Source organism: Lytechinus variegatus, chromosome 3 (assembly GCF_018143015.1).
Source record: "Lytechinus variegatus isolate NC3 chromosome 3, Lvar_3.0, whole genome shotgun sequence".
Taxonomy (NCBI): Eukaryota; Metazoa; Echinodermata; class Echinoidea; order Temnopleuroida; family Toxopneustidae; genus Lytechinus; species Lytechinus variegatus.
The window spans coordinates 33,026,269-33,043,153 of NC_054742.1; the positions used below are offsets into that span (position 1 = coordinate 33,026,269).

At 32.0% G+C, this 16,885-nt stretch overlaps 2 protein-coding genes across 3 annotated transcripts in view; one reads left to right on the plus strand and one right to left on the minus strand.

Annotated features, from left to right (window-relative positions):
- LOC121410811 (U1 small nuclear ribonucleoprotein A-like) overlaps window positions 1–12,886 on the plus strand; it is a 27,540-nt gene extending 14,654 nt beyond the window's left edge. Inside the window, exons 6-10 of one of the 2 annotated variants that reach the window (XM_041603123.1) lie at window positions 1,607–1,724; window positions 4,627–4,826; window positions 6,054–6,123; window positions 7,080–7,187; window positions 9,154–12,886. In XM_041603123.1, coding sequence (XP_041459057.1) covers window positions 1,607–1,724; window positions 4,627–4,826; window positions 6,054–6,123; window positions 7,080–7,187; window positions 9,154–9,222 — 565 coding nt within the window. In that variant the 3' untranslated portion in view covers window positions 9,223–12,886. The remainder of the gene's footprint in view (window positions 1–1,606; window positions 1,725–4,626; window positions 4,827–6,053; window positions 6,124–7,079; window positions 7,188–9,153) is intronic. The other variant, XM_041603122.1, reaches the window with a different exon arrangement.
- LOC121410810 overlaps window positions 12,422–16,885 on the minus strand; it is a 46,235-nt gene continuing 41,771 nt past the window's right edge. The window contains exons 39-42 of the mRNA XM_041603121.1: window positions 16,656–16,702; window positions 16,068–16,396; window positions 15,481–15,594; window positions 12,422–14,935 (exon numbers count right to left, since the gene is read on the minus strand). Of these exons, the coding sequence (XP_041459055.1) occupies window positions 14,654–14,935; window positions 15,481–15,594; window positions 16,068–16,396; window positions 16,656–16,702 (772 nt within the window). The 3' untranslated portion in view covers window positions 12,422–14,653. The remainder of the gene's footprint in view (window positions 14,936–15,480; window positions 15,595–16,067; window positions 16,397–16,655; window positions 16,703–16,885) is intronic.

The following is a 16,885-nucleotide window of genomic DNA, read 5'->3' on the forward strand; positions in this document are numbered from 1 at the left end:
AGTATGATTGCTGATTCTGATGGTTCGAACAGCAATTAGCCATATTGAATGAAATAATTATGATGGACAGGTTGAAATTCTGTGAGGTATAATCAAATAAGATCCATGTTATAGCAAATGCACTTTGAAAGTAACCTGTCATGAACACACACTTCTACCATAGAGCTATTATGCTTCTACAAACAAATTCTTTAGGGAAACATTTAAGAACATACCATCACTTGGATTTGACATGTTCTAACATATTTTTGAATGCAAGTTAATTGATGAAGGTTAATTAGGGAGTGTTTATTAATTATAACAATTTTCTTAAGTAAGTGAAAAATATCACATAAAAAAATCCAGACACCCAGTTGACACTGAGTAATAAATATATTTTGTAGGTTCCTACAATTATTTAAACATTTCATTTTCAGTTGCTGCAATTACTGCATTAAGATATCATTAACTGGAGATGATTATACACAGGGTATCTTTGACAGGCATGATACACACAAGGTGTTGATTGAAACTTTATTTATCACAATCTTCATAAAAACATAAATTACATTATAACAAAAGTGAGTATATTTAAAAAATAGTGGAAGGATCACTGAAAAGTTACAAGGAACTTATAAGTTAATGATCCTGAAATTAACACAAAACAACACAATTATAAAACAAATGCTTTAAGGAAATACAGAACAACAAGCATAATACAGTTGTATCTATATCAGTATTACTATTAGTATTAGACTTTCTGCATGAAATGTAGTTTTAAATGACTTTTAAAGCTTTGAAGGGTTTTGCACTGCTTGATATTTTGAGGGATCTGATTCCAAATACTGGGACCCCTACATAAAATTATGTTGTTTTAGAAAGAATAATGGCCATATATTGCAAGAGTATCAGCTGAGTTTCTAGTATTATATGTATGTATATCTCTACTGGTTTGGAAAATGTCAAAATTATTAGGCAAAAGGTTGTTATAATAGGAATATATAAAAATAGATAATTAAAAATCATGTAAATAAATTGGTAGTATAATTAATTTCAAGAAAAGAGATCTGCTATGACTTAGAAAGGGTTTATGGCATATTATATGAACTGCTCTCTTTTGGAGAAGAAAGATGCGGTTCAGTAAATGTTACTTGAAGAATCCCCAAACAATATTGCAATAAGATATGTAAGGTAAAATCAATGAATTATACAATGTGAGAAAAATATTTTGTGGTAAAATGTCTTTAAGATTACTCATTATTCCTACTGTTTTGGAAACTTTCCTTAAAACCTCATAAACATGTGTCTTTCATTTCAAATCTTGTCTATTCTAATTCCTAAAAATTGTGTAGTATTTACATGTTGAATTAAATTGCCATTACTATATATATATTTACTTCTTTTGCACTATTTTTCGGAGCATTGCACAGCATTACATGGGTCTTTTCATAGTTAAGTTGTAATTTATTCACTTCAACCCATTTGCTAACCTTTAAAAGTTCAGAGTTAAAGCTTTGAGTAAGACATTCCACATCATTGTGTTTATGTGATATGCTTTCTTTGAAACTTCTGTTATCTAACTTTTTTTTTATTTGTGTAATATTTTCTGTTTTTCTCTATGTTGTAGGTTATCGTACACAGATTTAACGCCTTCAACTGGAGGTGTGCACCATCCAGTGTTAGGCCAACCAGCCATCCATGCACAGCTACCAGTTACAGATGGAGCAAGACTTGCTTATGTCTTGGTAAGAAATCATCAAAGGCTTCCACTTAACAGACCCTAAATATATCTTCCTTTCTGCCAGCTAGCTCTTATATTTTCCTGACAAGAATACGTTATAAGGCTAGGAATATTCCTAATGTTAATTGTTGATTGCTGTTTTAGTCAGCATGAAGATTGACCAGGCCCAGGTTGTTAAGCTATCGTGTTGAATTTTATTTCTCATATTAAAAGATTATTTATATTGAATAATGATCCCCAAATGTATTTGTCCAGAAGCAAAGTCTGTGTTGATTGGGGCTTATACAAATATAATTAGACAGTTCAATTATTTACTGATATTTGTCTTACATGTGTAGGTGAATCATGAATACCAATTGGAAATGAGACATTTTCACTTAAAATTTGTCTGATCCAATCTGCATTTGATCTTTCAAATTTGTCTGATATATTGAAATACCGTATTTGATTTTATTGGAAATGCATGGGACAACTGTCTTGAACCTGGTCATTCTTTAGTAAATGTTGTGTATTGCATTATCATGAGTTATTTCTATGGGTTTAATTTCATATAGTACTGAACTATTTGGAATGGTTTGTTATTGGAAAGGTAATTTTCCATTGTGAAAGTACTTAAGATAGTGTTTAGAAAAGGACATGGACATCAAACTTAAACATGAATGACAATTTCCTTTTTAAAATGAATTTTTAAAGCTTTGTTAGTTACATAAACATATTGCATTCTGGCAGTGTCAAAATGTAGCATGTATGAGGGAATATATCTATAATTAAGTTAGAGTTACATTTCAGGCCTCACAAGAACATTAATTATGCACATTGTTGGTAAACACAAATTCAACTCACACTCACCATGTGTTATCTGATATGTCACAAATTCTATACCATGTATAACAGACTTTAAAAGCTATTGACATTTTTGAAAACCTATTTTAGGGTTTTTTGCAGCTACATAACAGTGTAATCTAACATTATGATCTGCTTACAATGAAACATAAAGCTTTACTGCTACCATGAAATAATACTACCATGAAAAGTACTTAAGATAGAAATCTGTTGGTGGTAACTTATTGAAATCTGCTTTGTGTAAAATCTAAGATGTCCTACACATATTTCAATTGGAAAATATGAATGATATGAAAGTTAAGGTATGTGAAAATGTTACGTGTATTGATATTTGTAAGTTGAAATCCAATATATATTCCTTTAGTGCATTGGGAGAGTTAAATCTCTCTATGTGCTAGGTTCACTGATTTGCTGTGTTTAGACCAGTTGATTTAAAGCATCCAACTTTGCACACCATGTCATTTTGACGTTCGTAGATTGTGTGGACAAAGCATGTGATATTCTTGAAAGTGCACGACGAACCAAGCGCACTGACCTTCGATGCACTTTCAAAAAATTCAAATTTTTCAATTCTTGCATTAAAAGCTTTAAAAATTTAAAAGCACATGCAACTACCTGCAACCAACAATTCTGGCACAAAATAAGGAAAATGGCTGATAGATTTGTGAATGTTTGGATTTTTTTTTATTTCACAGATTGGTAGTTTTTCTTTCATTTTCCTGGCCTATCCACAGTACTTCAGCATCTACTTAAGATTATGAAAAAAAAATCCTTAAAAATGTATTTAGTGCTTTACTTTCAAACCCACTATAGTTGCAGCTATATCTAAAAAAAACAATATCATAACTCTCTTGGTAATTGGATTTGGAGTGTTATCTAAAGATGGATGACAAGTTGTCATGCAGTAAAACTGTAAATTTCTGCCCGATAGCTAATTTTGTTTAAAACTCCTTTTCAAACCATAAAGTACGACAAGTAATCGCAGTGAAAGTAGGTGGAGTGATGGTGGTACTACTGACAATACTTTACAATTTGAAGATGATATCAGTTGTCATATAAGGGGGTCTCGCTTGATATCATGTTGTTTAGAATATCTATTTCAAATATCACACACTTTTTTATAAAGATGGGTATAATTTGCTTGATTCAAAGAATGATTGAGAAACTAAACTAAACATGCAAACAATTCCACAAAAGAAAATATTATGTTACAGTTTGAATCAAATTTGTTATTGTTCAGTCAAACTGTTCCTTTTACAAGACTTTTTATCAATGGAAATGCGTGTATCAAATTAATTTTAATGATTAACATTTAAGACTTGACATAAATCAAATGCATTAAAGGGTGATTTTTTAGGCTAGGATGTAAAGTGTTCCTTTTAAGTAGTCGTTATGTGATAAAAAAAAATTATCTAATTCCAATCCCTAGCAATGAATTATTCAAATTATTTCTTATATCATAAAATCTAAAATTTATTTGATGAAGTACAGTCAAAAGGAAATATTTCAACAGTTTTCTTTAACTATATTAAAAGAATATTAAGAACATGTTCAAGGAATATTCCACCTAAGAGAAACAAATTTAAAAGTCCATGCAAAAATTATAAGACTCAGCATATAGAGAATTGATATTTAATGTATGTAATTAACATATTCATTGAATGTACAAAATCAGATGATTTTGTTTTCTGCTGTAAAAAGGTAATGGGTGATTTATGTTTTAAAATTTACTTATTTGAAATTTTGATGCTTCCAGTGTTAGTGTCCCCTCACATAGTTTACTCTTGATTTATGATTAGCTGAGTATTACAATTTCATAGTATTTTTTCTGTGAATTGGTTTGAAAGAAAGGAAATACACATTTGATTAAACATATTCCCACATGTAAAGCCAACAACTGAGAAATGCTACAAATACTTCAACCATTCTTGCCTCACTTTTGGAGAAAAAAAAATCCACACACTTTCAATAGGGGAAATTGATTGACTTTCTTATATTTTTTTGTTTCCTCCCTTCCATATCTCTTGGATTTCCTGTCTTGTTGAATGTAACCACCATTGCAGCCTCACCACACCCCCCAGGCTGTCGCACATACCCCCACGCCACACACCCCCCTCCCCCACCAACAAACCATCCCCATCAGTATGGCCAATGCAGCCACTATGGTAGCCATGGCCAACTCGGGGGCTGCCTGCTCAACGCTTTTTTTGGCCAACCTGGGGACTAATACATCAGAGCAGGAATTACGCGACACACTCAGGTGGTGAGTTCTCTATCTACAAAAAAAGTCACACTTACCTCTAACTTTTTTTTCTCTATTTCTCTTTCAAACTCTGCTTTTACTACATCCATGATAATAAAGTGCAAACCATGTGATATTGAAGTCAGGTGCTTTTATACAAATACTGTACATTAGAGCAAAAGCATGGTAATGAAGATATTTGTCTCTATGCAGTGTGCCCTATTTCTTTATTGATTCAGCTCCGAAAGAAGAGACTGCTCCATTATGACCAGAGACAAATTATTTTAATACCAGAAACAAAGGTTAATTATTTTCAAGAACTCTGCCTTATTTAAATAAAACAATTAATGTCACTCATGGCATTAAATGGATTTGTCTAAGTGTGAAACAGATTGATAGATGCCCTTCTCCCAAAGAACCCCCCCCCCAAAAAAAAAAATAAATAAAAATAAAAATGAGAAACTGGTGGTACAAATTGGTATTCCCGCAAAATCTTTTTAATTGGGCATGATTAGTGCAATTTTGATTAATAACTGCATCTGAATTTTCCCTTTCTTCCATCTTCATTAGCATTTGTTAGATTATACAATGTTGCTGCTTTTCTGTCATTTTACAAGTCACCTCACTCCCTTGGATTCGATCAAAGATTTTGCTTAGGTATCTTTCACAATCATTAGAATCATGGGCACCCAACCATTTTAGCAGTTTCTGCATAATTTCTAACCAATGAATGAATTTATTGTGTGCTTGGTAAGTTTAACAAGTCAAAGCCATGTTTTTTTGTCATTTTGTCATCTTTTTTGAAAAGTTTATCCACAAAGCACACAGTTCACTTGTATTTTCTCACCATAGAACCACATTTAATGCAATGATCTAAACCATCAAAGAAATTGCATTTTTGTGAAGTAAACTGAATATTTTTAACATAGATCATGTTTCTGTCTTACTTTGCACAGGATGGATGGATAAATTTCTTAATTGTCCTTTTGCAAAACAACAACAACAGGCAAGAATTAATGAGGGGAAAATAAGTTTTCTGCCAAACTATGTATATTTTTAATTTCAGTTTTGGTCTTTACTTATTGTTTAATAGAAATTCATGTCAGTTCATATTTCCTTTCAATTTAATCTTGTAAGACATGTAAACTCTTAAAATGATTGGAATGCAAATCTTAATTACATCCCAACCGAGTAGAATCAATCAGATTATTTCAATCTATTTTGAATGTTTTCTTTTCTTGTTCCTAGCCTCCCAGGTTTTAACCGACTACGCATGCATAACAAAGGAGGCGCCCCATGCTGTTTTGTGGAATTCCAGGTAAATTATCAATAGCCAACTAATTTCTACCAACTAACTAGGCTATCAAATATAACCATTGCCTCTTGAGAAAGTTTCACATAGAACTTTAGTGGATAATTCTGTAATGAATTTTAATAGTTCTGTTGAATGCGCTCATTTAGGGAGTAAATTAGCTTGTTAATGGTAGTGCAGTTTACATTATAGAGGGAAAAAATATTTTGCAATTTATTAGTATATGCATTTAGTTTCAGTCATATAGTCCGAACAAAGAAAGTGTTCTAAGTTCATTTTCTAAATGATCACTCAAGTCTGTTTGTTTAGAAATGTTTAATAACAATGTTTTTGAGCTCTTTCTGGATATTTCTGCAGTAACAGTGATTGACCATCAAATTAAAACTTGAAAAACTAGACCTGATTGACTGACATTCGCACCATGCTTGAATAAAGATCATGGGTGCATTTATCTGAAATACCAGTGATATTATCCAATAAATAGCTAGTTTGGAGACAACTTCTGATTTCTTGGAGCTATGCATAATAATTATAACTGCTCATTTGTTATATTTGTAAAATGATAGTTTTCAATTTTTTTAAGTCAAAGGCAGGAAGAAAAACTTAAGTAAATGTTGCTCAGAGTGACACATAATTAAGACCCATAGTTCGATATTATTTAATTAGTAGTAGCAGATCCGTAGATAATGATTCTCACATTTTCTTTCTTTTTACCACTTGCCACCACTCTATTATTTTCTGTGACTTTCTCTCCCCACTATTTTGATCTTTTTCCCTTTTTTCACTGTCCCCTTATATGGTTCCATTCTCATTGCCTCATTTATCATTTTACTTTCCTTCTGTCTGTCCTTCCCGTACTCCTCCTACCCCCTTCCTCTTATACCCCTTGGTGGCTTCACCCCTCTCTCCCTCCTTGTACTGGAATTCCCTTTACCCCTCTTTATTACTTTTACCTCCTATAGAATGTAGGGTTTGCTATGCAAGCCCTGGCCCACCTTCAGGGGCTGATGCTGAAGTCAAGTGACCGCGGTGGCCTTCGAGTGGAGTTTGCCAAGGCAAATATGGGTGAGGTGAGGTCTAAACTGTCACTTGCCCCCTTTTGAAAACTCCACTTAGTCATGATCCTACAAGAACACCGCAGTTTTGAAGGTTGAACTTGCTTCATTGCCAATTTCATGTAAATTCAAGAATGGAGTTATGAGTAAGATTATATAGAATGAAGTAAGGGGAGCATAATGTAAATGTTCCTGACTTGATATTTCTGTTCAGAGCTGGAGTGCATTATAATTCACATGAGGCCATCCTCTACAGTATAATGAACATTGCTATCTGCTGATTCTTAAAAATTATTTTCCAATAAGGTTTTGGGATTAGAGAAATACAATCCTGAAAGGGCTTTGGTATCTTTCATTTTTCTTCTATTAGAGCTCACTATAAAGAAATCCCGTATTTGAATCTCCATTTAAGAGTCACTCTCGTGTTGCTCCCCCAAAGAAAGACAATATAAAAACAACAATGAAAACAAAATTAAACAACTAGACAATATATATAAAGTGAATATTTGGAACAAAAGATAGCAGGTTATTTATAAATGCCATAAAACACAGTTATGCTTTATATAACCCAGTCCTTTCAGGCTTGATGATGTAATTTCCTTGTATATTTTTCCCATAGTGTACTGTGATTTTTTCATTAAACCAACGAAGATCAGGGGTCCGTAACACAAAGCTTTATCAATGATTGTAGAATATTTCCATACAATTGATTCCATTGACTACAATGTATGATCAATCATAAAAATCAAGCGTACAATTAATTGCTAACCTTTGTGTTACGGGACCCATATGATCTATTAGTCCGCAATGATTTAATGTAGTGAACCAGGGGGTTGGTCATATAAAGTTACAAATAACTAGAATATCAGTCATAATGGGGTCCTCCATCATTCATTTTTGGTCGCCATGTTTTGCTAGCCATACTAACTTTAGTTGGATATGACAATTATTGCCAGTCTTGGCGTTATTAAGGCAAAGTTCACCCTGGCAAAACGTTTGTTTTATAAAAACAGGAAAAAAAATGTATGAAATATTGGTGAAGCTTTGAGGAAAATCTATCAAAGGTTAAAAAATTATTAGAATTTTTTTAGACGTCATTTGCAAGCAGCTTTCCATGTATTGTGAATTGAAAACATCAAAAAATTGAAAATCCTATTTTTTCGTCTTTTCAGTATAGCAAAAGACAAATCAATTCACACCCACTCCTGAAAGAAAGAAAGAAAAATACACATCATCATTGACCATAAACAATTTGAAATTCATGCATTTCATATAACATAACATTTGGGCAGCTGCTCATACATAACATCACAAATCCAAAACTTCAAATTCTAACAACTTTCTTAATCTTTTATGGATTATCCCACAAACCTTCACCAATATTTTATGTTATTATTTTTACAACGAAGCTTTTGTCAACATGAACTTCCCCTCAAAGGGGAAGGGAAGATAAAAAAAATGTCCAGGTCATCATAGACATAGCATACAGATAAAAAACAACAACAACAGAAGAATTATGCGAACCAAATGCTCCGACAAAATGAAATCTGGACTACTCATATCAGATGTGTACATCTGGTGTTACTCATCAGAAAAAATGGCATGCTCATTTTTTTCATATTAATTTGAAATTACTAATAATCTACCAAAATTGTTTGACAACTATTTTTTTTGTATATTTATTTACAACTAGTGGTTATCTTGATTTTTTTTTATTCACTATGTGAACATTGCTACAAATGAAAATTATCATTTAACTTTCAACCGTAAACACCATTTATGTTATTTACTGCAGTTTAAATGATATCATTTCATAGAAAAACTGTTTGTTTTTTTCTACAAATTATTAAAAACTACATACTTTGTTCATATTTTTGTCTTTTGTAAAGTGATTTGTAACTTTACAAAATATATGTGAATCATCCTTTGCTATCACTGAATCATTTGATCAATAATATATATCTTTTTTCTTTTCAATCAGCCCAAGAGAATAGAAATGACTACCCATCAGCTGTCTCCGTCAATGCAACCCCAGTTGGTATTCCAGTGATGCAGTTGCCATGGTAACCATAATCCCTCTAAATCAAACGGTGCATGCAAGAGAGTGAGCGAGAGAGATAAAGTCATTCTAGCCTAGCAATTCTATCATTATGTGTATATTATGTTTATTTAAGGAAGAGAAAGAAGACCAATCTAATTATTGTTTATAAAATATCTTGTTTCCTTCAGATGTTTATATTTTGAAGAAAAATGGATTGTAATCATGAGTATATAATTGGTGAAAAAACAAATTTCCAGTGTTTGTGTATATCGTACTGTTATGTGATTGTAGATTTTGGATGATTATTAGAGAATTCTAGAAATTCTATTGAGTGCAGTTATTAATTTCTTTGTAGTATATATATATATTGAGTAGTTAAATTACGTTTCAATGAAATATGTTGTTTGAATTGTGTCATAAACTTGTAGTGATTTTTTTATTATTTTCATTATTCAAACGCAAAATCATGAAATCTAAAATAATGAAATTTGAAATCTTGATGAAAAATTACTTTCATATTTATTGAATATTTCTTTATTTATCCTTTTCGGTGTAATATCAGATTTTTAATGCTCCTGGATATGTTGTTTATTTTCATATATTGACCAGTACTTGCAAATCGCAGATACATTTTGAAAACTTAAGTGTGTGCTTGGGTGTAATATTTTATTAAATCTTTTAAAAGCACACAGAGACACCAATTTAGTTCTAAATTGCTCACCAATCACTTCTTTGTCAATCACTTACAATAATATATCAACCTTTACCTGCACTATTGAAATGCATTATCCCATTCCAGTTTTCTCAATATTTTGAACATTATATTGTTTACTGCTTGTACATCAGTCACCAAGAGCACAATGGTAGTATATATTTGATCCTTTACTTGCACAAGGTATTTGGCACTTAATTGACAAGGACTGAAAAGGCCAGTCAATAACACTGATTAATGTTTCAGAGAGGGTTTCTTCTGTTGAAACAATGAATTTATTTCTCTATCATTGCTGCCATCTGTTGGAAATCAATGTGAAAAGTTGAGATATGGCACCAAAGGCATTTAATCACTTTACTACTTTTTTACCTTTTTGAAGTGGGTTTTACACATTTTGATGACAATGATTCCCCATTATCACAAAAATGAAAAGATATGTGGAGAACTAGAATAATTTGTGAAGATTTCCTTTTACTGCATTGTTTGAATTACACTTAAAGCATTTTCATTAAAGCAGAGTTGATTGATACTGTGTTATTGTTTTTAAATCTAAATGTGAACATCTATTCCAAAATACATTTTTAGGCATACTTGCACATATTCACAATAGTCAATTAACTAATGCACAGGTCTTGTCAAGAGCTACACATACACACCATTTATTATGATTATTAACACCAAAACACTTGGGCACATTGAGTGGTCACGCAGATGTCTTTGTGGATGTTATGCACCAAACTGTCCTTTTTTCACAGCCAGATTAGTGTAGCCGCCAACAGACTTGCCTAGAAAAAGAAAATCTGGCTAAGTTATTATATGTAGAGATACTTTATCATTATGAAACATGGTGCAGTTTTTTGCTACGAATTGTAAAAAAAATATTTAATTTTTTTTATGTGAGCAGAGGAAGTCAAGTGACCTATATACTTTTTATTGGAAAGAAAAAGTTTTACCATCCATACTTGTAAAACCAGAAAGTGCTAGATTGTAAAGTTTTTTTTTGATGACATGAGCTGATGTAATGTTTTTGTTACATAACATAAACTGGTCTTGTTCTGTAAATATTGATCTATGAATCTTGTGTTGATATCTGAAACAGCAGGGTAAGTTTACTGAGACAAAAGTCTTAGATTTATTCATTATTTCTAGTAAATCCTTTTTTATTCTTTGCTGATAATAGCTTAGTTTCCTTTCTCAACAAACCAACCAAAGAGTTTTGTTTAAGAGTGATAGCGGCTGATATGCATATCTTTGATTGTCCTTTTTCCCAAGAAAGCCATGTTGTTTAAAATTCAAATTTTAGTACATCACTAAAGGAATTGCTAATGAAAGAAAATTCTGTTTTGAACTTCTAGGTTTTACTTAAACTGTACCAGATAGGTAAATTGTATGAAAGTTCATTTCAATAGTTTTTTTATATAAGCCATGAGAATATTACAGTAGCTCTCCCTTCTAGGCTAAATTTATTAATGATTTTTGAACAGATCTTTGTTGAAATGGTAGAAGAATGATGATGACGATGTGATGTTATTTTCTCTGTTTTTGTATGCTTTTTAAGTCCATTGTAACCTAGTATCTCACAACCATTCCTTACTCATCAGACTAGATGATGTATATTTGATGAGCACAATATCTCAAAATAATGCAAACATGCACCTTTATCCTTGATCTTTTCAAAATAGTAAAATAAGAGGAGTACCCCCCCCAAAAAAAAGATAGTAACTATGGGTTTAGAAGAGGGAAAATGGATTTACTGATAATTTCCTTGCAATCGACCTAGAAATGGGGTGATTTTCCCCCACCACATCAGGTGTCTTAGTCTAGTTTGAAAGAAACATACTGCATAACTTGAAATGTAATGGAATTGGGTACTCTCTTTCCAAAACTTTATTATCTCAGTTCAATGCTGCTGAGTCTTGCAATTCATTTTTTTTGTTGAGTAGAAAAAAAAGAGTAAACATTTTTACCTTGAGTATCAAACCAAACTCGCTTTGTTTGGTTTAAGAAGTGCCTGTTTTGGATAAAATATAGATGACAATGATGAATATTGTTTGTACATATGGTATATATAATTATCATGATAATCGTAAGTATTTAGTATATATTGTAATTTTGGTCATAATTTATACATTTTAGTGATTACCTTAAAGTGTTCAATGTGTGATAATGCTTTTGAAATCTTTATTAATTTGATACATTTTTTTTCATTATCCCATTATTTGTCCACATTTCCCTTATTTTGAAAGGCAAAGATAACAATCAGGTGGATGTGAATAATTAGAAATATTTTTTTCATATATTGATAAGTGCAGATAGATTGGATGATTACAAGAAGATAAAAAGTCACAATCTAGGGCTGTCAAAATATTGGGCTAGTTTGATTTATTTTTAGAATAAGAAATTCATTATTATTTAAAGGCTTCTCTCTTGGACTTTTTTTTGTTTGAGAACAATGGATTTGGTCCGCAAAGGTAAAGGGTATGTTTTGGTCAAGTGAAATCGTTGGGATTATGTAATTGAAATATGACTTTGAATATTTCAATCTATCAATTGATCATTGCCCATCTTTGTTGGAGATATGTATTTCAATTTTCTAAAGAAAACGTTTTCACATTGATATGAATGGATGAATTAAATCAGTAATGAATTGAAAAAAATATAAGGATGAGAAGTGGCAATGTCCCTAGGTGACCAAACCAAAACATTCAGTCATGATTTCATGTATCTTTTTTTTTTGCTCTCAAACAGAAAGTATTGTTTCCTTGAAGCCTTGGATTATCATAGTGACTTCGATGCAGAGCAGTACCACCTATGTACTATTAAAGTGAACTATTCTGTTGGTACTAGCATTTTGAATTTGAAAGTACTGTACTATTGTTTTTCCTAAGTATTTATTGTTGGTTTATACCATGTCCTAAATGAGATTTTCCATTGGAATTTCATTAAATTTTGTGAAAAATATGAATTTGTACAGGTTTGTGTGGCTTCATTTATTTGTGGATATTGTTTACCAGGTGGGAGTAGTCAGTTTACCAACTGTACAGTACAGGCTTAAAAAAGACAAAAACCCACCCCAATCTCTTCTATTTGTCAAAATCACATTTTCCCCATCATGCTTCTTGTTTAAAACCCTGTGAAACATGTGTCTATTCAAAGAATTCCAAATCCCACAAATCCTAAATATAATAAATCAACTTTGAGGAAAAGATACCAGCAATAAAGATGACTTTGCTCTTGGACCAGATACCTCACATTTGTTCAGTTTTGACGCCCAAAGAATACCATATGCATATAGTGTCTTGACAAGAAAAATTAGTTTTCTGGTTTGATCACTTGTACCCCAATATACATATAGGTTAGTGCCAGCCCCTCCCCACCCTGGTTGCATATAATGTAAATATGAGGAGAGGTAAAGAGGGTATGTGTGTGAGGGGAAGAATATAAAATGCAGATTGAGATGGAGAAAGAAAGTGACGGGGGAGAGGGAGGGGGTAGAAGACAATTTGTTGCAGTAAATTCAGTACATAACAATTATTCAATTCTGCTTGAATTTATTATTCATTATAGAAATAAAAATATTATGAACATCAGCATTTAGATAATTTGTGTTTAAACATAATGGCCTGCACTTATCAAGGATATTTTGAATGGTACCATGGTACACTACGCAGATTTCTTGTATTATTGTGCTTCATTAAGCATGGATTTAGTGCCCTATGCAAAAAGCACATATTTATAATTTGGAATTTTAAAGTGTATGTGATAAAAGCATAATGGTTTTGTTCCTTGGTACAATTGAAAAAACCTTTGTGAATTCGGGCCCTTCTGTGAAATTATGAGTACTACCAAAAATTTTAAAGGACATATTAGGACAGTTGCATATTCATTTTTTCATTGCCATTATCAATTAATTTATCAATATGAATTTTAAGATAGATATCCCACAGTCAGTTAAAGTTACTAATTTGAAATTCCAAAATTCATAAATGTGTTTCATTTAAAAGTTGCATTAATTAAAATCTCACTTTTCCTAATCGATAAGCAAGTGGAACATCAATATCTTATAAAAAAAATCTTTCAAAATATAGAATGTTAAATATTGTAAACACAACCCTTCAATAATAGAGCTGCGTATTGTGTTATATTTCTATTCTATTCTAAATTTTGAGTTGATTACAATCATTTGCTTTAAAAGAGAGAACCATTAGGATATAATAAATAAATTCTGGACTATGGTAAATGCTTTACTGCATTCCTTATAGCATTTTTATTAAAAAAAGTAAAAATAAGCAAGTACTGTACGTTTGTATTCTCACTTTATATTATCAGAAACATAAATCATAACTGTAATTTTCATTTTCTAGGTTAAAGTTACTTCCATTTCTTAAGCTTATTTATGAAAGACAAATATATCTAAAGCTGCTACATTTTAATGTGACTAGTATTGTACAAGGAATAATAACATGTGGAACTATTTAATCTTGAACAAAATAGTAGAAATCGAGATTAATAGTACTTCCAAGTTGTAATTCAAAGTAAAGTGTTTATTTCAACTGAAGCATATTTGCTGTAGTAAACTAGGTGTTTCCCTAAAAATCTGTAGATCTTGATTACACCAAAAGTTTGCAATAAATAAAAATAATTGTCTAGAATACAGAACAAATTATGATTAGTCATCACACATGAATTCAATTTGCTATAAAGAAGGTTTTGTAAGAATAAAAAATGCTAAGGAGATTCCATAGGGTCAATTATGGGAACAAGGTTAACACTAACACTTTTTCCAGCTCTCTCCTGTTTTCTTAACCGTGCTTCCACTTCTGCTGGTCCAGGCCTGGGAGGTGCAGGGGGTGGTGGTGGTGGGGCATCATTGGTACTGGATCCTTCAAAGTGTCTTGGCTTTCTTCCCCTGTCAATAGTTGGCGCTATTGCATGTGGGTTCCTTGCAACACTGGATGAAATTTGGGGTGAATGCCGACCAGGCACATAACGAGAATCCATATAGCCGACCTGAAAATTATTAATTGGTGGGTGATAAATCTTCAACATAAACTCCCTTTTTCAATTCCAAATCTACAAACGATCAGTACCTATATATTTGTGTCATTCATATATGTAGAGCTATCAATATGATTTTTTTTTCTCCAAAATTGTATGGGTGTACAAGTCAACAAAAAAAATACTGATCAATTTCTTGTGGAATATGAAATCATAAGAAGGCTTGAAATTTCTTGCACTATAAAGCGATTTTTTTAAGGATATGAAAAAAGACAAGAAACTGAACAAGTAGCAAAGAAGAGTCTTTTTTTAACCTCTATAAACAACAAAATGTTTGATAAAAAATTATCAAAATAGAATCTTCCCACCACGAGGAACTTACAGAGAAATTTCCAGAGGAAGTTACAGAGATCAATCCAATAACAAAATGAGATTTAGGAGAAGCTTCTGACATGTTATAAACAAGTTAAAAGTATGGAACAGTATATATGATTTTCTAACAATATTCATGAAAATAAGAGTGTGGACAACTCCTTAGAAAATTAGAAAAATAATACCTCATCACCAGAAGCAACGTATGGTGTTCTGAATTCAGTGGCACCCATGTCAACTAATCGAGGGTGGTGACGAGCGTAGTACACTGGCTGGTTACTGATTCGGTGGATTGAAGACTGCAGAAAATAAATGATTCAAGTATTCCATATTTAAAATAGTAGAAACTTCTATATTTTATAAAATGGACCTGAATTGGTTCGAGATATGCATATTCTATAATAGAACATGCAATCGACAAGTTTTTTAAGAAAATAAACTTGCTTCTTTTTTGACGTAATGTTTGGAGAAAAAAATATGTTTGTTTCTAAGGAGGGGGGTGTCAAGAAAAAAACACGATCATACACGTTGCTAATCATATTTCTAGATTGTAATTGGAAAAGTTGGTGGAGAGTAATTTGTGAAAATTTTTAAGTCATTCCATTCTTATTCATATCTTAACTTTATTCATTGAATTATTATTTAGTATTTAAATTCAACAACAGGAATTACAGTCAAATTACGAGTATATAGTATTCACAAAAATAGCAAAATGAAGGAGAAGAAACAAATAAAAAAAAATGATGACTTCATCAATTTCAGAATAGCTTACTTCAAATTCAGGAATTTGTTGACCCATAGCACCAACAATCCTTTGGCTTCTTTCTTCATCCTCCATCATCATTGCGCTGGTACTCGCTGCCACATCATAGGCTGCGTTCGACAGTGAATCCTCGCTTCGCTCATCTATTGGGTCCCAGTCAGGATCATGGAAGAAACGGGGTCGAGACTTGGCATGACTACTACGACGCTTTGAGGAGTCTCGGTAGCGGGATTGTTGTCTTCTGATGGCACAACAGAAGACTGTCAGGACAACCATGAGGACGATGAAGATGATGGCTCCCAGTGCGATGCCCAGGATCTCAAGTGCATGGAGGTCACCTAGACAAAATAAAAACCAGAATGTGTCGTTGTGAGCTTGATCACTGTTTTTTTTCAAAGAAATCAGTTGGATGGCCTGTCAAACTTGAATATGAGACAATGAAATATAAAACTTTTTTGCTATTTAAGATTGATGTCATAAGATGTATTTATAAAAAAAAACAAGCATAAAAGGCCTACAGGTCTACCCAAAGAACTAAAATAGACGAAAACTATCAACACAGCGGGTTTGAACAAATTGAGACAAGTGTTCACTTACCTGAAGGTCCGATTTCACACTGTGGTCCGGAGTACCCTGTTGCACAGCTGTATAAGAAAAAAAAAACATAAATATCGAGTATTGTTTATACACAAATATCAAAACAGTCATTCGTTTTAGATTCATTTATATTTCTTAATTCATCTTGTAACCAGAAGTCAAAACGCACAGAACCTAGTAAGTGATCTTGGGACTGATTTTTCTTATAGTAAACTTGATTGCATTGATTA